This window comes from Columba livia, chromosome 1 (genome assembly GCF_036013475.1).
Source record: "Columba livia isolate bColLiv1 breed racing homer chromosome 1, bColLiv1.pat.W.v2, whole genome shotgun sequence".
Taxonomy (NCBI): domain Eukaryota; kingdom Metazoa; phylum Chordata; class Aves; order Columbiformes; family Columbidae; genus Columba; species Columba livia.
The window spans coordinates 68,676,477-68,699,581 of record NC_088602.1 but is presented as its reverse complement, the minus strand read 5'-3'; the positions used below and the strand labels follow the sequence as shown (position 1 = coordinate 68,699,581).

Genomic DNA, 23,105 nt, shown 5'->3' with positions numbered 1-23,105 from the left:
TTAAATCATCAACTAAAAATGACATGACAGACACGATATACAGGCATACAATGTTGAGATGTGTATCTTGCATTCTTTTCTCCTAGATGTCAGGTTTATAAAGCAGGAGGGGTGTCAGTGTAGGGGAGACAGTGCACAAGCTATTTGTAGCACAGAAGAGCAAAAGCATAATAAAATAGATTTCAGGAACATATACAATATAGGAACTAATTCAAGGGGACTGATATGCTTAGGATGCTCCCAGTGGTAGCCAGCTCAGAAGATCCAGAATCACAGGACAATTCCAGTTGGGAGTAACCTCAGGAGGTCTCCAGTCCAACCTCCTGATCAAAGCGGGGCCAGCTTTGAGGTCAGACAAGGCTGCTCAGGGCTTTTTCCAGTCAGGTCTTGAAATCCTGCAAGAATGGAGCTGGCACAGCCTCACTGGGCAGCCTGCTCCACTACCTGGCTGTCCTCATGGAGAAAAGGTTCTCCTCTCTTCTTTCCACTTACGCCCATTATTTCTGACTGTCTCATCCTGCACCACTGTGAGGAGCCCAGCTCTGGCTCCTCGTTGATTCTTTGCAGCCACTGGGGGGCTGTAAAGTGCCCCAAAGTTGTCTCTTGTCCAGACCAAACCAGCCCAGCTACCCCAGCACCTCCTGACCAGGCAAGTGCTCCAGCCGCCAGTGCCTTGGAGGGGTGTCTGCTGAACTCCTTCCAGTTAATGTATAGCTCTTCTGTGCTGGGGGACCCAAAAACAGACTACCCTTGTTGTGACCTAACAAGTGCTGAGTCAAGTGGGATAATGCCATCCCTTGATCAGGCTGTGCAGTCCATGCAGCCCAGGGTGCTGCTGGCTGTCCTTGTCATCAGGGCATAGCGCTGGCTTATACACAGCATTCTGCCTGCCAGGACTCCTGGGGCCTTTCCTGCAGAGCTGCTCCCTGGTCAGTCCATCCCCAGCCTGTATCAGAGCCCAAGGCTCATCATTCCTAGGTGCAGGACTTGGCAGTTGTCCTCATTCAATTTTGTGAGGTTCCCGTCAGCCCTTTCCTCCAACCTCTCCGGTCCCCCTGGATTACAACAGTCCTGCCTTTTTTTGAAGGCAATATTTGCCTTTCCCCAGTCATCAGACACCTGCCCCCATCTCCATGACCTCTCAAAGATGAGAAGGATCAACCTAGCAAGGACACCAACTCTCCCAGCACCCATTTAGGCAGGTGTTTGGGCCCCATCGACTTGTACAGGTCAACCTCCCTCAAACTCCCTCAAGATCCTTCAGTTGACCTTCACCCACTGCTGGTCCTTCTGCTCCTCCCTGGCCCTGCCTCCAACACGGAGAGCTGGGAGACCTTGCTGGTGAAGACTGCGGCAAAAAAAGTTAATTCACCTCACTAATTCACCTCCCCACTCATCCCCAGTACTGCAGCAGTCCCGCACTTCCATTGTTCAACCTTTTACCACTGATGTAGGAGAAGAAGTTCTTCTTGCTGCCATTGACATACCCTGCAAGTGTCAATTCTAGATGAGCTTTGGCTTTCCTGCCACCATCCCTACACACCCAATGTAGTCAATACAGAAAGACAATACCTCCAGCGGCTGATTCATCATCCCTCGTCACTTTTCTCATTCATAAGCTTTAACAAATGTTTGGCTTTGCACAAACTAGCAATAACTAAGCCTTTAGCTGCTCTGTGCCTCAGTTTCCTTGTTGAAATACAGCCAGTAACTCCAAAGCACCAGTCAGGCTTTGCAAAACCCCTGCCGCTACCACCGGCAGGTGTCATCATGCAGAGATGGAGGCTTTGGAGCCACCTCGTGTGCCCCATGACAAGGCCAGGTGCTTCATCTCTGTGACTCCTACAGAAGGCGAGAGGGCTGCCAGCAGACCACTGCAGTCAAATCCTCCTCCGTTCATCACACACAGCGATGTTACCAAACTGACCTACTTTCCCCGTCCGCCCACGGAAGGCTAATCCTGTTCAGCATTGCTGGAAGGGGACAGGCACGCGGAGAAGTGCTCCCAGTTATACAGATGGCAGTCTTTGCTGATTAGTGTTAGTTTAATTTGTTTGTCTTTGTCTTTCCAGCCTTGCGAGGGTAGAGCTGAGCAGTGGCTGAACCCGGGGATTCACTTTTAGCCTGTTCACTGAAGTCTGAATGGCTTTAGTCACCCAGTAATAATAATAATAATAATAATAATAATAATAATAATAATAATAATAATAATAATAATAATGAAGATAACGAGCATGTATGTACTGATCTTCATCGGAGATCCCAAGCGCTGCACAAACTTTCCACGTTGCTCACAAGCTGGAGATAAAGGACGCCTCTCACTTGCCCTGGCCGCCCTCCAGCACAGCGCTGCTGACGTCAGCCGTCTCACTCTTGACTTAAAATGATGCAAATTATACTGCATCTGTAGAGGGTTCGCAGGTGACACACCCTAAAATTCAACTGGCACCGGGGTAGAGGTGGGAAGCTGTCAAATAGCACACAGCAATAGGAGCAGCATTTCTTACCTACAGAAAGGAATGCCTCTTCCAACTAAATGGGGATAATATAAAGAATATACCCAGAATATGTCCCAAACCTTTATTCTCTTTGTTATAATCTCATAATACTCAGCTGCATTACCTGTGAGCATCTCCCTGCCATCCCCATTTCAGAAGAGTGGAGCATTAATTTATGTCAAATTTCATCATTTTCATTGTCGACATTTGGATAATTTTTTAACATCTGTTTTGCTTTAAGCACGTTACCATCTAAAGTTTCATTGTACACTTACATATGAAACATGGAGAAGCCCATGAAATCAAATATTTTCTCAAAAAGTTTTTTTTCTCTTTTCTTTTTTCTTCTTTTCATTTCTTTGCTTTGCTTTTTGAAATCTCTAAATAACCTTTTCTCTAGTGTAAACAAAATGTAGTAATCTACTGAATGAAAGAAGACTAAGCTGCACACTGTCAGGCAAAAATAGTCAGAGCTATAAAGTTGGACACTTACCATGCTACTGGATTTTCCCTTACTCATAAACACAGTAATTCCCATAACAATTGCAGCATTACATGACCCGTGGTAACTGCAGACTGCCATTCTCCCAGTGAAAAGTCACAGTCTCTTCTCGAATAACAATGTATGTCATCAGGAAAGTGATTTTTTACTATCTTCTCTTAAGGCTACTCTGTTTACTTTTTGATAAATCAATTTTGATTGCTATGGGCAGGATTGAGTTGCATTTAGTTACGGATTCCAGTGTGTTCTCGTAACAGTTCATAGGTTTGCATCTGAAAAATAAGGATGGAGGGTGGCAGATAAGTTTTATCTGTCTATAAATCCGTTGATTTATTCTGATTCGTGTTTATACAAATCCTTCTTCTGTGTGTGTTCACACCATAGCCCTCATGGTGGGATATCCTAGTGCTTCATGCACGTCAGAGAAACATGGAACAAGGCATATAAAATGCTCAGATGGTCACTTCTTGCCTGTCCCCATGACCTTTTGTGCTGCTTCCCATTTGCTAATCTTTGTCCCCTAGCAAGGCTTGGAAGGGAAATACTTTGTTAGTATGTTTTACTTCATTTTGTTGCTCTACCTTAGCTGAGAAGAAGGGGGAACAGCTGCTAATGCCAAGCCCATGTAACCTACACTGTGGAGCACCCATGGGACAATGCCATTGTCCCACCACAGTGCCCATCATACTTGGTCCTTTGTCCCCAGGCAGGGGACACAGCAGCAGTGCCAGCACAGCGACCCAGCCACACTGTCCCCTGTGCTAGGAGGTGGCCAGAAACTGTCCCCCTTGGCTCATTCCTACAGCCTGTACTCGCCTTCAAATCTTTCTTCCTATCTCCTGGATCCTACTCTCCGTGCATGGGATGCCACCACTTGCTCTCCCTTCCCAGGCGCATGGGTGGATCCAGCCTTAAATCCTCAAGTCCCAAACATGCTCACATGCCTCATTTGAAACGCTGAGCTCTTCCTTAACAGCCTTTTTTCTTCCCCTTGGAAAAGGGAACTGGAGGGTAACTCACCGTTGAGGCAGCATTGAGCATCTTGCAGAGGCATCACTCAGCAGAGATGGGCACTGGAGGCTGAGCAATGTGTCTGGAAGGCATGGGAGCATTTCTGCCTTCCACCCTGTTGCTCTTTTTCTTCCCTCCTCACAAAGATAACAGTTGTTAGGTAGGGTCTGCCCAGCAGCCAGAAGGTAGTTCAAGATGTTTCATCCTGGTTTTCCATACAACACTTGCCCATCCCCTGTCTGTGAGAGGATTGTTCTCCAAGTACAATATCATCATCTTTACTTAGGATGGTGGTGTTATACCAGCATCCTAAGAGGTCTGAGGGTGAGGTCCAGGGGAGGGCTCAGGTGTATCAGCAGTGGGTGAGAAGCAACACCAGGGTATGGCAGGCAGCACCTCTCTCCCCAGGGCTGGACATGCCCTAATCCAGGACAAGTGGCTGAATACCTCACGCAGGCCTGTGGGGTGGTGGAGGCAGACACCCCACCATGCTGGAGAGCAAAAGGGAGGAAAAACACAGTCTGCCCCCTCCCAGCTGCCCACCGGAGAAGCACAAACACCGATTTCTCAGCAGGCTTCCCCAGGTACATGCCAGGATCTCTAAAGGAGATTTACATCTCTGATTTAATTCAGCTGAGTTAAGCGAATATTATTTAAAAATCTTGATAAATATCAGGCTGATTTGTAGGAATTGAGATTAGCTGGCCACATGGCAACTTAGTGGGAAATCAACAGCTAAAAGAAGTTTATGCGTCAGTAATTTTATATCTTTATGAGTAGTAGGACAAGAAGGAGAGAAATCACCCTCACCTACACAGAAGAGTAGTGGTTTAACTCACTAAAAAACATGTTTTGAGTGCAGGATAAGGTGATCAGTGCCAGATGAATTTTATAGTGCAAGCTCTGTGTCCACTGGGAATAGACTGTGTCAAAATAAACATGTGCAACCTTTCTTCTGGAGAGTCCCTGGAGCAAGCTGGCAATCTGCCCAAATTACTTCTTTCCCAAGCAACTATTCATTGTATGAATGAATGGGGGGGGAGGGGGGGGATGTTTCTGCTATAATTCTCCATATGATAACTAAGCTGGGGTTACGCGGTTAACAGTTTAAGCCAGTCTTTTGTTTCCAAGATGACACTCTTCCCCACTTGTGGATATGTGTCTTTCTGTGTGCCTGAGTACTGCCCTGATGGGAGTACACGAGCTTTCCCCTCCTTATTCCAGGTGGTTCCCATCTTTCTGAGTGATAGGTTCTTCACTACTTGTTGATAATGATTAAATTAATGAAGCTCCAAACGTAGCTGTCACTGTTAAATATTCTGTTGACAGGTGTTACGTCATGTGGTGTTGTTACTCGTAGGTTTCCAAATTCTCTGTTAGCATGAAAGGATAGTTCAAATTTTGATAAATCCTTGTGCTGCTTGGCTTTTATGTCAGCCCTTTGCAGGCGAACCATGGCACAAAGCCATGGCATTTACTGTCTGCTTCCCTCACTGCAATGAGCCAGAGTTGCCTCTTAAACCAGGCACTGATGGGGATGAAAGAGTAGATTTCCAGCTAGCTATTTGGGACCCTCCCGGCTCGAGGACTGGGAAAATAACATAAAGCAAGCAGGTTGTACTAAGCACGTACCAAAGCTCCATGCCATGAGTTTCTCCTCCAGGTGTAAGCCAGCATCTGGTGCAGATCGGGAGGTGGACGGCAGTACCAATTTGCAGCAGTTGTATACTCTGCCGTATCTATTTTATTGAGAACAGTTTTAATTTCGTCTGGTACATATGTACTGGCAAATGCTGTTAGCAATTCTTACGATGCTCTGGAGATTTTGCTGTGTGAGCAAACAGAAGCAAAATGACAATTAGATCTTGTCTAACACTAGCAACAGCACAGCAGGTCCAGAATTTCATGTCAGTCAGTGAGAAGCCTTGTTTACTGGAAGCTGGCCACAAATTGCTTTACAGATCTCGCCAAATCCTTGGCAGAAGAGACCAGTTAGACCTGTTGCTCTCCCATAAGGGTAGAGGCTTCCCAGCAGTGTGATTCCTTGATGGTTTATAGGGCACAGCTGTAGGAAGCCCCTTTCCATTAGGTACATTGTGCCACTCCAAAACAACTGGGACTGAGCTGTAGGGGTGCTGACTGCCACATGGACCCCCATCCTTCCTCAGAGCTCTCACCCCCATGTTCCTGCTTTCTGCTGGGAACCTGTTACAACCAGAGGAGGCCTTCAGTAGAGGAAGACCCTCAGGGATTCAGAGGAAATGACTTCTGCTGCTGCCACTGCCCCATTTTGCTTGTCATACCCTAGATTCCGCAAGGGTGCGTGCAACAGAGCATTTTCAGCAAAGGCTGAGCAAAGAAAGATAGCAAAATCCTAAATGCTAACCCTTGCCTGTATTACTGATTCCTTTTTTACTCTTGAATAGTATAGGTGAACATTTTGGTTGCAGTAAGTGAGCAAATAACAACAAAAAACACTGAATTTTGTCACTACATTTTAGCCTGAATTATTTGAAAACACATTTGTTGGGCTAGCAGGCTGATTCTGGGACTGGGCAAATACAAACCTAGAATATTTGTAAAACATTGAGAAGTAAAATTTAATTTGGTCTATAAATTCTCCTGGTCTAAAATATGGATTGTGATATGGCCGACTGGCTGTTTTGCAAGGCCAAATAAATATCTGAACAAAAAAAAAAATCTAAAAACTACAAGGTATTATTTCTTAATTTGGTGTGTATAATAGAGTTCAGACACCAGTTATGACTAAAAATGCCAGTTCCTCGGCCTTCATATTTCCAATTTATGCTCCTCCATCAACGAGCTGAATGCCTTGAAGCAGTAGCTTTACCCTCCAAACAGTGACCCGTGGCTTTAATTCCTCATAACTCTTATATTTGTTAAAAAATTACAGGGTAGTTTCATATTCTTAGAGAACCGTTGAGTAATGAGCAGGTGGAATATTGCTATATGAGAACTAGTAGCAGAAGGAGGGAATTTATCCACTGTTCTTACTATCAATAAGTTTTCACTCCTGTTTTTTTCATAGAATGTTCTTTAGCAGGGAAATTTATGTGTGACTCATATGTGGAAAATACCATGGGCTTAAATAAAGCCTAGCAATTAACTTCCCTCTTCCCCTCCTCTGATTTTATTCATGTCTTACACGTTGATCGCTCATTAAATGAGAAACATTGATTTTTGAAAAAACAGTGTTATCGTTGCCTGTCATTACACTGCTGCTTTGAAAATGTCGCTTTGACAATATTCAGGGTTTGCAGCAGCATGGTGCTGCCGGTTCGGAAAATATTTGAGTGGGATGCAGCGGCTTTTGTGCTCTGACCCTGGGCGTGAGGTGCCTGGAGAGGCTGCAGCAGCTCCGGGCTTCCTCCTCTGAATGAAGCAGTCACGGCTGAAGCATCGCTTTCTCATAAGGCCATGGAGCAAAGGAGAGGAGGGCACTGAGCTGGGGACAAGTGTTTCTGAGGATCTCAGCCTTCAACTGGGCTGCTTGTGTGTTTTTCCCTTCACCTTGCCTTCGCCTTACTTAATTTACTCAGCTGACCCCCTTTTACTCTGTGGTTTTGTGAACATATTTTGTGCTTGGAGTACTTTCTCCTCACCGCTCAAACTGCTGGAGCAATTGGACTATAAATCTGGTGAAGATTGTCAAAAAGAGTGATGGGGGTGGTGCGTCCCCACGCTCGGTGCCGGCAGCGCCAGGCGGGTAATCTGTTGGCCACTGCTGGCCACGGGAGAGTTTATTTGCAGTGTGGTGTAGGCAGTGGGATTTATGAGGACTCTTTGAATTTGGGGAGTAGTTCAGTAGAGTTGTGACTGTATCTTTGGGCTTTGGGTTGGGGCCCACAAAGGAGGATGAAGAGCCTCCCAGTAAGAAGCTCCACCTGAGGAGTCAGAGGTGTGGTGCCAGTTCTTGCACTGGAGATGGTTTTTGCGTGAACATGGGGCTGCTGAAGATGCCTTTTTGACTTGGGCAGATCTCAGGGTTCATCCGGCCTGCAAGTTTGCAGAGAGTAACCTCCACACTGAAAAAAAAACCAAGAAGTAACTGTTTTTGTACTGTGCTGGTGCACCATGTTGTGCCTGGCAGCCTTGATCCCTTGCTGAGCCCCTAAGGCTGGCATGGTGCTCAGGAACATTATTATCCACAGTGGATGTATCCTAAAATCAAAGACTGTGGCATAAAGCACTGCTGACACATTTATCTGACCTGGATATCATCACTGTGTTATTAAAATGAAATAGAGCAACTCTAAGATTAACCTGCAAAGCAGTGCTAACAAAATGACAGTTCATAATGATTCTCATATTCCTTCAACAGAAAAAACTGCTTAGACAATCTAATGGATGAAGATGAGAAAGACAGGGCAAAGAGGTGAGCACTTTTTGTTTTATAACTCTCTGTTTAACTTCTGATGAGCTTGATACTGTTTGTTGCTGCAGAAGCTGTTTTATCCATAATCAATTAATCAAAGAGAGAGAGAGTAAAATACAGCCAAGCACAACTTGAAAACTGCCATCTCGCAGATTCCTATTCTTGGCTACCCTGTTAGAAGAAAATAACATAGCAATGTTTCCTGTGGAAAATGTCAAAAAAGCAAAGGCATTGGTCGTTTCTTCACATTACTGCAGAACATGGGAACTGAAGAATCAACAACATATTCCTGCTGCTATAATACATCATACAAACCTCCCAAGTGTATAAAAATGTGGGCTTTTTACAAAAACAAAAAAACAAAAAAGCACACACATTTTGCAGAAGAAAGAGAACTAAAACAGTGTTGTTTTTTTTTTTTTTCTCCAATTATGATGGTCATTTATTCAGCAATGCCTGTCTCACAGTAATGAAAACACCCAGAAGTTACATTCAGAGCAGAGAAAGACCAAGGAAAGTGCTGTGTCAGCCCTAAACTGGCACAAACCTTGACTCAGATACATTGTGCACTCCATCATTAGGTCCTGGTTGGCAGGAAATTGTCATGAACACTTTGTGGGGAGAAAAAGGGTTTCAAGACAGGCAACCTTTGGCAATAAAACTCTTAATAACTGTCAGATCTGACTGGCATCTGCAGAAAAGCTGTTTGGAAGCATTTGAAGAGGTTTTTACTGGATATGGTATCAATACTGCAGCCCACAGTTTCATTGCTTTAAAGGGAGCCATGGGTTGCCCACATTTTTCCCCATGGTTCCTTCTAATAAGAATATTTCCAGTCTAGGCACAACTAGTTGATCCAGTTTCATCTCTTTTGATTCCTTCTCTGCTTTTCCTCCCTGCAGCTTTTTCTCACCAATATAGGTCAGGACAGGCTGCAACCCAGCTCAACCGTTCCCCTTTCCTTCCTCCTCTTAATGTGAGCATGATCAGGCTGCAGAAGGCCTGACTTTCATAGAATAGTTTGGGTTGGAAGGGACCTTCAAAGGTCATCTAGTCCAACCCCCTGCAATGAGCAGGGACTTCTTCAACTAAATCAGAGCCCTGTCCAGCCTGGCCTGGAATGTCTCCAGGGATGGGGCATCTACCACCTCTCTGGGCAACCTGGGCCAGTGTTTCACCACCCTCAGTGTAAAAAATGTCTTCCTCATGTCTGACCTGAATCTCCCCTCCTTTAGTTTAGAACCATCACCCCTTGTTCTATTGCAACAGGCCAGGCCCTTCTAAAAAGTCTGTCCCCATCTTTCTTACAGGCCCCTTTTAAGCACTGAAAGGCTGCAATAAGGTCTCCCTGGAGCCTCCTCTTCTCCAGGCTGAACAACCCCAACTCCATCAGCCTGACTTTGATACTAGGAGCAAAGCCCTGACCTAACCAGCTCCCCTTAGAACTGCAAGGCATTATCCTCTGAGGCCAGGGGCCAGCCAGCTGCTGCTCTTCATGGGAGGCTTCATGGGTGGGAGAAGGCTGATATGGGGTACAGCTCTGCATGCAGCTCTGCCCAACCATCTGTCAACCAGGCAGGCACCTGGGGGCAGGTGGGAGGTACATTCAGGGAAGGGATGCTTCCCATGACCACACCACTTCACAAAGAGGGGAAGCCATATGTGGAGCAGCTACCTACAGTCATTGGGTTTGTTCAGCCTGGAGGAGACTGAGGAGAGACCTCATGGCAGCTACAGCTTCCTCACAAGGGGCGGAGGAGGGGCAGGTGCTGATCTCTTCTCTCTGGTGACCAATGACAGAATCTGAGGGAATGTCAGGAAGATGTGCCAGGGGAGGTTCAGCTTGGACTTTAGGAAAAGGTTCTTCCCCCAGAGGGTGGTGGAGCACTGGAACAGGCTCCCCAGGGAGGTGTCACGGCCCCAAGCCTGACAGTGTTCAAGCAGAGACTGGACAACGCCCTCAGACACATGGTGTGAACTTTGGGGTTGTCATATGCAGGGACAGGAGTTGGACTCGATGATCCTTGTGGGTCTCTTCCAACTTAGGACATTCTGTGATTCTATGATTCTCTTTGGAGAGAGTGTAGGACAGCAGGAGATGTCACACTTCCCCAGATCCCCCCCATCAGGGCAGGAGGGAGCTGGGGGAGCCCACCTTGCATTGCCGCTCCACATTCTTATGGCCTGATGACCTTTACAATATTTGTGTGCTAATTGCTTTAAAAAAAATGCATTAAATGAATCCATCTAAGACAAAAATAGGATAACACATATCCTCTCTATCAGCGATTGTCATCACCATCTGGTATGGTTTTCGTGCTGTTTGTTCCTGGAGGGAATTTTTGTCATACCCTACGGCAGGCCTCTATCCAGGTGAATAAAAAAATGATAACTTTAAAAATGAAAAAAAAAAAAAAAAAGGAATTGCTTATTTAAATTGTAATCTAAGTACATTTTGTGTTTTATAAATCTAAATTTGAAATTAAATTTGAAATTGTGAGAGGCTTCATGAAGGTCTAACGTTATTACAGTGTACTAAAACCATTCAAATTCGTTTAATAGCTACATTTTTTCTTCCAAAGCTTTAAAGAGAGTCAAACTCAGGAGAAGCCATTGAATGAACATTTCACTGTTGTGTCTTGGAAACGGAGTACTCTCGTTTGTCCCATGCTGCAGGCAAAACAATTGTTTTGTTTTCTTCTATTAAGTATAAGGACATGGTCCCTCAGTGCTGGGAAACAGTAGAGGTGGTAAAAAAGCCAAGAAAATTGTTCTCTTCTTTCTGAATTAAGAGTAGGTGAGACTGGAAATTTCTCGATGTAACTCTTTGAGGACGGACCCAAGTCAGGAGCTGAGTTTCCCGAGTTGGAGGTGTGATTAGCACACACACGCGTGGACACCATTTACTACCTGCTGCAGTTTAGTAGGCACATACAGGTTGCATTTCACCTACATGACAAGAAGGTCTGTCCTCTTCTGACAAGTGGCATCTGCATTCCCACCCCTAAGCCAAGTGTTTGTTGTATGTCCACAACTCATAGCTCTTCCTTCAGGACACTGGTTATTTTGAGCCCCATTCTGCATTATCTGACTCCCTAAGGCAAAACTTCGAAGACCAGAGGACTAAAATGTGGATATGATGGCTCCAGACCTGGGAGCATCGAAGACCTCTTTGAGGTTTTCTGATCTCCTGGAGATGAGAAACCATAATTTCATTTTCAGTTCTTTGATGTAAGACGAGGTTTATTTTGTTTTATAGATTTAGTAATTTTAAACAAAAAGTGTGCTTCGTCCACTTTTTTCTCTGTCTGCTTTTCTTTCAGTTTGCTTTAATAATAAGTTGTTTTAAAATAACGCTTTTGCAATTCCGTTGAATTCTAAATTCCAAACAAAATTACATTGAAATGAACCATGAGAAAACAATAAATAAGGACTACCGCTTGCCGTTTTTCACTCCAATAAAAAGTAAATTTACGAATCTGAATGAAGGTACGTGGTACAGTTATTTGCTTTGATGCATGTATAGCATATCCCACTGGAGAGCAAAAAGAAGTATAAAATCTCATGCAAAGTCACATTCCATTGTAAATCATTGAGATATAATGGCTAGTAGTCAGCAGGTATCAGTCTGTCTTTAAGACAACAATTCTCTCATATATGAGAATAAGAATGGCTATTTAAAACACATTTTAAATGGGTGTTTTTGATCATTCTGAATTCAAGCTGTCCTGTATTGCCTTTAGCTATGTTCACAAAAATATCCAGATTTTATTCATACTGCGTCTCCTTCTTCCCCTTGGATATGTCATGTTTTTTTGGAGTAGCAAGGAGGGTGGAGAACTGGGATTAAAACCATGGAATTAAGAAAGAGACTGTTTTGGTTTGCTGTAAATGTTATGTCCTACCAGTGAAGTAAGCAAGGCTAGGGAATAGTCTTCCAAGGGAAGTGATGAAAACTGCAATATTTAAGACATTTACAACTGGACTGAACAAAGCATTTACAACTGTGCAGGGATAGTTTAGATGACCTAATTGTGGGGTTGTTTCTCTTTTTTTTCTTTTTAAGATTTTACTGTGATCATTGATTCAGATCTTCATAGAGTTATTTCCACTAGAGGAGTTTTTATATTTCCTTTGTGAATAAAATGTCAAGTGTTAAAAATAGATACTTTAAATTTCTATCAAGGCATCTTAATTTTTTTTTTTAAAGCAATACTTTCCCTATAGACAGTTGGTGTTTTATTTTATTTTCAGGAAGATCAAGACCCTTTGAGCTTAAAATTAACTGAGGGCAGAATTATGAGGACATAAAACGTTGAAAATGTTGATATTCCTAACATCCCCTAGAACTGTACAGAAATAGGATAAGGCTGGAGCTTTTCACATCTTGTTCTGACAGTGTTTTGCACTGTAATAAGAACAGGCTGAAATCAGTCAGCCAGTATCCACCCAATCTCTTGTGTTCAAAGCTGTAAAATAATCAAGTGTTGGCTTCCATCCAGTGTATCTCCAAGCGTGTTCAGGGTTGAGAGCAAGACAAATAAAAATTACCCCTCTGTCAGCAGTAACATCCAGAAGCCTCTGCAGTGATTGCTGAGAATGTTTATTGCCACCCTGATCCTTGGGGTATATGTATATGCTGGGCTAAATTCTGCCCTGATTTTCACCAGCGTGCATCCAGAGCTGCTTTATGAGGTACAGCAAAGTTGGCTGGGACTGAACAACTCAAAGTGAGAACCGGCCTCTTGGCTTCTCCTCCCTGTCTACATGTAACTAGATTTTTAGAACTTTACGTAATTAATAAGGCAAATCGTGTCTGCTTGAGGACCTTTCAGAAGAACAAACAAACCTTCTGGGTTATTTTTTTTTTTCTTTTTTTCACATGGCTACAGAAGTCTGGGTGATACTCTCCAAGTAGAATGATTGTCGTGTTCATGGGAAGAATTCAGAAAACACTTGCTCATGTATAGGTTCACATCTCATTTTAAATAAATAAATAAAGTGCAGATGCTGAAAAGATTATCAACAGTCTTAATGACAGCATTATGATGGTATCAAAACACCCCAAATGAAATCAAGTCCTTTCTTCCTATGAGCTCTTTAAGCACAGCAGCAGAAGGAGGGTCTCTCTGAGGAGTCTGCAAGCTAGAGACAAGACTGGCAAAGAAAGCTGTGGAGTCCCTGTTTTGCACCTAAGGAATTGGGGCACTGTGACATTAAGCAATTTGTCCAGAGGCACACAGCGATTAGGGGCAAAGCAGGGGACCCCTGCTAGCACTTCTGATCCCCCAGGCCTGGGAACACATCCCGGCCTCAGACCCAGTCCATGCTGGGACAAGATGTGCTGATGCCCTCTCCCTTGCTTGCCCTTGTCACCTTGGAAAGGAGGCTGAACTAGGTGGCATATGACCTAGATGGCAGCTGCAGCAACGTCTGCTCAGGTCCCTGATCTTAATGGCTGGAAGACGACAGCTCAGTTCCTCTCTGTAAGCAGCTTGGAGGTAGCCAGAGGGACAAACTTGGCAGGTCCTTCTAGGTGGACCCAGCCCCAGTGAAATGGCAAGCTGCAGGACCAGGGTCCCTCTCTCCTGTTAATACTGCACAGATGAGTATGAACCATAGTTTTTTTAGTCTATCAGTCTAAAAAAAGTTTTACCAGTCCCCACTCTTCTCCTTTATGGATGATTTTACTGTTGTCACCATATTTCTATTTCGTCTTGCTCTGAGAACCTCCTCAGAGCCTGTGTGAACTTTCAAGATCCTGCACATACCCAGGAGATGGACAGAGCTGCTTCACCTACAGGCTTAATGCCAACCTGATAGACTTGACCAGAGTGTCCAGAGACAGCACAAAGGGGCAAGCAAAGCTTCCATCTCTCCACTGGACTTTAAAGGGGACCCAAAGACAAGAGCAGGAGGTAGGAACAGTCACTTCCTACTTGTCTCTGCAGCTTTGCTGGAGGCCGGTGTCGATCTTCACATACTGAGGCACACAGCAAGCTAATTTCCACGTGTATACACTGCAAAGTGCAGGTATACGATGATTTTTCCTCTCCGTCTGCTCATCTTTCTTTTTTTATCCCCGTCTACAGGGCTTCGCGTAACAAGTCTGAGAAGAAGAGGCGTGATCAGTTCAATGTTCTCATCAAAGAGCTCAGCTCCATGCTTCCAGGCAACACTCGCAAAATGGACAAAACTACTGTGCTGGAAAAAGTCATTGGTTTTCTGCAGAAACACAATGGTAAGATTTACTGCAGCTCTTCATCCACTTGCCAGACAGTGACTACAATATCCTGCTTCCCTCAGTGATTATCAGAATGGCTGAAGGGGCCTAAAAGTGCCAACATTAGGTATTTTTTTTTCTCTCATCAAAAAAGATCATTTGCAGGCACTGTGCTGCCCAAATCCATCTCCTCAGCTGCTCTTTAGTTGAGGATGACTCTCAGCCTGCTAGAGAAAGAGGTGAATGGCAGGAACCAAGGGAAGGAGGGCAGCAGTGCCCTGCAGCACAGGTGAAGAAGAGAGATGCTTTGAACAAGAGAGATTTGGGACCAGAGGGAAGATTCCATTCCTTGAAACTTGCAATATTCTGAGCAGAGAAGAAAGCATGTGCCCCAGCTTTTCTGCAGAAAAATGCAGGGAAACAATCTGTTCAGCCCCCCTGCTCCTCAGTGGACTGTGTAGGACTCCATTTTCCACAGTAAGCAGAAAAGACAGATCAGAAAAGGCCCCAATTTTTGAAGCTGGCTTCAGCAAATTGCATCCACAGGTAGCTGACATGCTTCACCCTGTTTGCAGAAGCAGAAGCTACGTCACATTTGCACAGTGTGCAGTTGCAACAGAAAAGTTCAACCCTGGAAAGCCAGGCATTTGTTTTTTTTAAAATGCATACAGCAGTGACAGTTAAATCCCTTAAAAACACACCCTCACAGAAGGCAGAGGAGATTTCTGACCCTGCTGATCTTGTCTGGGTTGATCTAGTTTCTAGTTGATGAGAGGAACGTGCACTCTGGGCTCCCTGATGCTTGGACAATCACCAGCAGCAGATAATTGAAATGCTTTTCCTTTATAAATCAGGGCACTGGTTTAAAATGGGACTTTCTTTTCTCTTGTGAGGAAGAGGCTTCAGCAGGTGACTGTGGGGATTGTCCTTGTTCCCACAAAGCAGAAAGGGCTCTCGCAAGCCAGTGTACTGCATAACTAGGTTCACCTTCACTCATCCATCACCTCCAGCCCTTGTTTCCTGGAGAGCTCTGGGTGAAATAAAAAATACTGTAAAAACTCTTATGTCGTGACTCCCAACATAACGGAGTCACAATTGTCAAACTTACTGGGGAAGTAATTATAGCAGTTCTGTTGTTAGAGTGCAGTTTCTCCTTAAATGAATTTTTTGCCACAGACAACGTGATTTCATGCAGAAGGGCATGACTAGGACATCTCAAATAATTGCATATACCTATTAAAAATGACAGTAATAACATTTCTTTTTTTCTTTTATCTGCCCAAGGAAGAGTAAAGGAGGATGCAAATATGCTCAATTATAAAGCCAAGCAAAGAACATTCACACGAGATTTGAATAAGTGTAGAGAGGAGTAGCTGATAGCCCAAATAATTTACTCCAAAAGACACTTCATTTCTGAAAGAACAACTAGGTAAAAGAAAGCTAACAGTCACAAATCCTTCCACAGCAATTGGGTCAAACCGCAACTGTTTTTTGTGCACTTGCTAAAAAAAGCAAACATTATCTATTTTTAAACTAGATTATTAGTCACACAATATAATACAAAGCATCAGCATTTAGAAATGTTGTTTATCTTCAATGTACTTTGGATCTGTTTTATTCAGTCATATTTCCCTTTCATTTAATACGCTAAACCAAGATTTTAGTTATAACGGAGGAGGATGTCAATTTTCAGATCTTTTTGCTTCATAAACAGCCTCCTTCTTTATAATCCAGAGAATTTCCCAAATCTCAAATAATTGTTTAAGCAGTTGCTATTTCATGTATATCAGTTTTTTCAGGCTATGGATCTGCTGAAAGTATCCTAGATCCTGAGACTATATAATAAAATTCTGATCAGGCCTGACCTTTCTTTTTCCTTACCCTGTTTTGGAAATCTCTGTATAAGATCATGAGGGCTGTGGAAAGCCACCACGCTACAGAGTAACAGCCCCCAGCAGAGGAGAAAACGAGCCAAATGAGCTGGTAGAAGCAGACAGCTGCATCTCCACTAATAAAGCCTGAACCGAGGCTTTGATTTCTTTATAGGCAACAATATGCACAGGCATTTGTATAAATTTACAGTCTTTAGTATCAAAGAATCACAGAATAGTTTGGGTTGGAAGGGACCTTCAAAGCTCATCTAGTCCAACCCCCTGCAATGAGCAGGGACATCTGCAACTAAATCAGGTTGCTCAGACCCCTGTCCAACCTGGCGTGGAACATCTCCAGGGATGGGGCATCTACCATCTATCATTGAGCCACTTGCATTTCTCTGGCCGGTTTACCGTTATGCTCCGAATAGGGAGTGTTGGGTATTATATGCGCCAGAAGTGTTAATCAATAGGATTAATTAGAGGAGAAGACAGGCTGCACTCAGCATCCCCTCACTGCTAGTGCTGAATGAGGGAGCACTTTAAGACAAGTGGAGTGAGCAGTGAACAAAATCACCTCAAGTCTCTCTGAATTATAAGATCTGTCCCTCATAATCCTGCCTGGCTCAGGCAGAGCTGATGTGAGTGGCTGTTTTTTGAAGGAAACAGATCACCACGGTGCATCCAGCTACCTGTGGTATGGTCTCCAGTTTCAGTGTGAAGCCATGACTTGTTGCCTCAGTGCACCTGCACTTCTCCATAGAAATCCTTTGGGGACCCAGTGTCCTCAGGCTGCTGCTAACCAGGTTTGGCCAACAACAAGACAAACCAGCTCTGGCGTGATGACAGCACAGAACACCCTCCTCTCCAGGGAGGATTTGGGATGAGACACCAGTGCTCCAGTGCAAGGCTGGTTCAAATGCTCATGTTCCACTCACATATTGAAGAATTTGCTCCCCTCTATTTGGCATAGAAGCTGTAGGCTGAACCCTAGCTCCCTGGCACCCTAATTTTGAAGCTGTGAATTGTAAATATAAATTTGACACATGCTAATCCTTGCCTTGGTTTTAATTTCAGGCAAAGTGATTTGATCTTTTGATCAATACCTTAAGTGATGGTGACTGAAGCCAATGGCTACATGAAAACAGGCTCCCACCAAAGTCAGCTTAAGCTGAGCTGAGTAAAAATGAGGAAAACTTTTCAGGATGGAGCCCAATTTAGATAGACGTTATTGTCTCTGTATGGAAAACCCATGCTTGAAAACTGCAATATTTTATTATATTTTTGAATATAAAGGTGATTTCAACCTTTTCATAGCAGACTTGCAAGATACAAGGGGTTTTTGAATTTTAAAAAGTGAAATGTTTTATTTCTCTAGAAGTCTCGGCACAGACGGAGATTTCTGAAATTCAGCAGGACTGGAAGCCTTCATTTCTCAGCAATGAAGAATTCACCCAGCTGATGTTGGAGGTGAACATGCATGTATACCTTTCCTAATTTTGTCTAGCAATCGTGGAAATGCCCATGTGTCTAGAATTAAACGTCACCTGCTGTTCCAAAAGAGGAGGTTTCAGGTACTGCTGTATTTGTTGACCATCAAGCAGAGGTGTCCCTGGGACAAGGGATTAGATTCTCCACGTGTTGCTTTTCACCCTGGACGGTGCCTGCAAAGCTGGGCAGGGATTCCCAAGAAAGGCAATCCAGGGGAGAGGTTCACATCACAGGTTACATTTTATTTTCACAAACAGAGGTGAGGAGAAGGGCAAGCAGCAATTTTTCTCCTGTTCTTGGAAGGTGTTATTACTTAATATTTATGCACAACTAGCGCCTAAAAAGCAACAGTGTCGCATCCCTCTAGTGCTAGGTGCTGTACAAGCAGATAAAACCTGACAGCTCCTCTTGGTTTCATACAGTTAATACTTCCACTGTAACGATTTTCAAGGCCCTTATCAAACACCTTTTACTCTAACAGGGAGCAGGGTTATTTTGCAATGATAGTTTTTAAATTACCTTTAAATTATACCATGGGTGCTTTTAATGCTAGCTGGGATATGAAGGGAGGTGACTCAATGGCATTTATGTAGGTTCAAGATGAAATGCAAATGAGCTGCTAAAATGTATTTTTCACTCTCAGTAACAGCAGGAACCTTCTTTAGCAAGGATCTTCTCCCATACTAAACATGTGGAGGTTGGGTGGCCCTGCAGCATCCTTTGGGAACAAGCTTCTCCTCCTCCCACAAAGTACATGAACATGGGGCGTGATCCAGGCTCTGGCTGCGGGCAGGGATGGATTCCGGGGAGCAGCCTGACCCACCGAGGGGTGGCACAAAGCCTGGGCATGTTGCTGGCCCCCAGGGACTTCTGGTCCCTTGGCCATTGCAGTTAGTTGTGATGAGACTCCCCTGGTTGAGTGTGAAGAGGTGCTTTGCTCCCATTGCACCGACAACCCCCAACCCCCATTTCAGTGCACAGGAACTTAACGTACATAACTCCTTCGGTCTGCACTGAAATATTTCCTCGGACAGCAATAAATTGGCAGCTGGCTTGACTGGCTGGGTCTTTGTTGATTCTGCTTGTATGCCACACAATTTTAGATTAAAACAATTGCTTATAGTTTCCCAGCTTATAAATCACCTTCTTGCTACTGTGATTTTCCATGCCCTTCAAGATAACACTGGGTACTGGGATGTCCCGTTGAGCCAGTTGTTCATTATTCTCTGGTTTTTTGCCTTTCTACTAATCTTATTTTATTAACATTTGGACAAGACTGCTTGAAGTTTTTCCCATCCTGTTATTAAAATATGAGAAGGGTCTTTTCAAGAGCTGATTTGAAAGAATCAGAGCATAATTGACTGCAGTAATACATCAGCTTTCCTGAAAATGGCCTTTTCTTACCCTATTGAAAAGGCTGTCATCAGATTACATAGGAGTATTAGACTCTGTTTGTCCATCTAGGACTGTTGCAGTAGTGAAATCTTTGAAGAAGGATATGCCTTCTTAATGCTGGAAAGACCAGTTGCACATAAATAAAAATAGAATTATGTATACATAAATTAACTTGATTTTACCACAAATGTCTGATGTGAGTCACTTTGTTTAATTTGCATTGGATATGAAAGAAAGACTTGATTAAAAAACAACAACAACAAAAAGACCCAAAACTAAAACCAAAACAAAAAAAACCCCACCACCTTCACCATAGTAACATGCATAATCCAGCTGCTTTGTAAAACCACTTCTCTCTTCTATGGGTTAACAGCTATCACACTTTTTTAGAAAACAGCTTGAATGTATTACACTAAAGAAAAACATATTCTCTGCACTTAGATTAACAAAATCAAACTAACTATAGCAGCTGGAGGGTTTTCAGAGATGCTAAACACACACTCTTCTACTGGGTATAAGTTATTGACCTGCTTTTCAAAGGATTGTAGCACCAGCAGATTCCCATTGACTTAAATAGTTGTGGGTGCTCAGCATTCTCTGGAAAAAGGAACATATGTTTGTGTCTTTATTCAAGGCTTTGTGTTTTCCTCTTTTTTTTGAAAACAATTAGCATTTTCCAGTGTTCTTAGAATTCTTTCCCTTATTGAAGTCAGCAGGGGGGAAGGATGTGCTGCAGCTCACAGGATCAACTGCTAGTCTGGCTTGGAGGCATGCCTGGGTTTGCAGTAAGGTTTTGTAACACCGTGCCACCATGATCAGGCTGTTTGCTGTACACCTGTCTCCTGAACAGGTATTGCCTCCGGAGTATAGTCAAAATCTGCTCTGATTCAGTCATGCTTGCAATGCCTGTACTGCTCAGATACTGCAGGCAACACCAACTCCATATCACCAGTGAACTGACAGAATCATAGAATAATTTTGGCTGGAAAAGACCTTTGAGATCATTGAGTCAAACCATTAACCTAACACTGTCAAGTCCACCACTAAACCATGCCACTAAGAACCTAATCTACACATCTTTTAAACACCTCCAGGGATGATGACTCCACCACTTCCCTGGGCAGCCTGTTCCAATGCCTGACAACCCTTGCGGGAAAGAATTTTTTCCTAATATCCAATCTAAACCTCCCCTGGCACAACTTGAGGCCATTTCCTCTTGTCCTATCACTCGTTACTTGGGAGAAGGCATCAACCCCCTCCATGCTACAACCTCCTGTCAGGTAGTTGCAGAGAGTGATAAGGGCTCCTCTCAGCCTCCTTCTCTCCAGGCTGAACAGCCCCAGTTCCCTCAGCTGCTCCTCATCCGACTTGTGCTCCAGGCCCCTCACCAGCTTCGTTGCCCTTCTCTGAACTCGCTCCAGCACCTCAGTGTCTTTCTTGTAGTGAGGGGCCCAAAACTGAACACAGGATTCAAGGTGGGGCCTCACCAGTGCCAAGTACAGGAGGATGATCCAGATCTGCTCCACTTGCAGGCATTGGGAGCTTCACCAATGACTCCTTAATTACAATTGGAAGGTTTTAACATAGTCTCTGAGCACCTACTCTTTACTCTTAATTTTTAGGGGGGCTCTGTTTAAAGTAGGTTGCTTTAGATCTTGACATCTACCTATATTTAACTTCGAACATGATTTAGCTCAAAACTTTGCAGCTCAGACTAAAGACAAAACTGATTTGGAAGGAGAAGTTGTTCAGGTGCAGAACATGGGGATAATGCTGACATTCCCCTTCAGTCTTAGGAGTGAAGGGACTTACTGCAAGGTGGGACCAAAGTGAAGAAGAAACTCTGCAGAAGGGTGAATTTCGCTTGGAATGAGTAATCTAATACCACGACCTTTAAAATAAATCACTCAATTAAAACTCAGGCTAAGGAGTATTTGATCATTTGCATTGCTTTTACTTACATGAAAGCCCAGTAATACACAATGTTACATTAATACAAACTGAGATTTATTGGGTTTGCAGAGAACTACCTTTTTGAGATAGGACCGCATCCTTTCATCGTCCTTTGATATTTACACAGAGCTCAAATGTTCATTTTAATAACTTCCAAGGGATCCAGTCTTAGTCATTTTGCATTATTAAAATGTGTGATTAATTTAAAAACTGAGACATGAAATGTTCCTGTGAGCCCTTTGTTGCTTCAATAGTAGGTTTTACTAGACTACAAAGAATGTTGTAAAAGTTAAATCAGACTGTGAAATCAGAGAATTACTGTTCTGCAACTTGAGATAACATTCCTACAACTTGATAACAATATGGTGCTGAAGTCAAACAGTTTTGATCAACACACGATGAGACACCCTGTTTACACCCTTCGTTCCTATATTAAAGCGCTCTCCACTTCTCTGTTTTCCATAGGCATTAGATGGCTTCATTATAGCAGTAACCACAGGTGGAAGCATCATCTATGTGTCTGACAGCATCACACCTCTTCTAGGGCATTTACCGGTGAGTAATTCTGGCATTGGCTTTTCCACTACACATCGTAGGATCGGGCCCTGCATTTTTAGAAGCATATGTAAAAGGGTGGTGAGTAGGTGGTGTTTTCCTGAAAATGTGGTGAGGAGTTTTGTCCCTGCGTTATGCTGGGCGCTGCTGTTGATCAGCTCTGTTCTCTCTCCATCTGATTCATACCCTTCAGGGTTTTGTTGCTATGAGGCACTTCAGCTTGAATGGAAAAAGCTCTGCAGGAATACCGTGGCCAGGGGAGGCACAGGGTGACCTGCCTGATCTTTTCCGTCTCTGATTTCTAAGCTAGCAGATAATAGCACCAGTGCCACTGGCAGCCCAGCAAGGAGCTTGTTAAGGGCTTTATTCTGCTCGCAGGGAGGCAAAGGACAAAACCCCCATGAAATTCAGAGAAGTGTGAGTTTGCTGGTGGCTGCAGCTGAGCTGTCCCTGCAGCTCAGCTCTGCTTTCCCCAGAAGAAAGCTACTGGGTGGAGCTGGTGGAGCCGATGTTTGGCTCTCAGGGGCTCAAAGGGCTTGTTTTATCTGTGGGATGCTGGGTCTTGGTGTGGGAGACTCTCCTGTGTCTGCTGGTGTGGACTGGAGGAGCAGGGGAGAGGGACTGCTCCAAACCCTGCTCCTGTTGCTAAGGCTGCTCCAGGAGAAATGGCACAATAATGACGGATTAATCCTCACACTCATTTTTAGTAGCTCGGTTTCACATAAATACATGCCCAGGAGAAAAAGAATAGCTGCCAAATCATTATTGTACCACCCTCCCCAGCCATGTTCTTAAGAAAATTACAATTCTTTTTCTCTCGTTTACTTTTTCACCAAATGTGTTATGTTTTCCACACAGACAAATGTATTTCACACATACTACCTTGCTGTAATACGAACAAAAATTATTTTCTTCTGAGACGAAAGGAACTTGATGAAAGGCGGCAGCTCCTGGTAAATGCAAGAATATTGCTATGCAACAACATATTGAACTGAATCAATCTATTTCAGTTTTCTTTAATCCTCAACAGTTGAGGAAACCAGTAGTTGGCTATTTTCTGACATTTGCCTTTGCTTCAAAGGCAGAGAGAGCCCTGTCCTTCATGCAGGCTGTTAGGTCTTCATACATTTACTGATTTCTGTGGAAATTCATTGTCTTTCATGGTTTGGGAGTTTCATCGCTATCCCTTCCAAATACTGATTCTTAGCGG

The 23,105-nt window shown here is 43.8% G+C and overlaps 1 protein-coding gene across 4 annotated transcripts in view; it reads left to right on the top strand.

The window, feature by feature from the left end:
- Positions 1-23,105, top strand: part of NPAS2 (neuronal PAS domain protein 2) — a 110,986-nt gene that overhangs the window by 45,853 nt on the left and 42,028 nt on the right. For 3 of the 4 annotated variants that reach the window (XM_065061143.1, XM_065061162.1, XM_065061152.1), the window contains 4 exons: positions 8,354-8,407; positions 14,500-14,648; positions 17,880-17,971; positions 21,806-21,895. In XM_065061143.1, the coding sequence (XP_064917215.1) occupies positions 8,354-8,407; positions 14,500-14,648; positions 17,880-17,971; positions 21,806-21,895 (385 nt within the window). Of the gene's footprint in view, positions 1-8,353; positions 8,408-8,472; positions 14,326-14,499; positions 14,649-17,879; positions 17,972-21,805; positions 21,896-23,105 lie in introns of those variants that run through there. The other variant, XM_065061171.1, reaches the window with a different exon arrangement.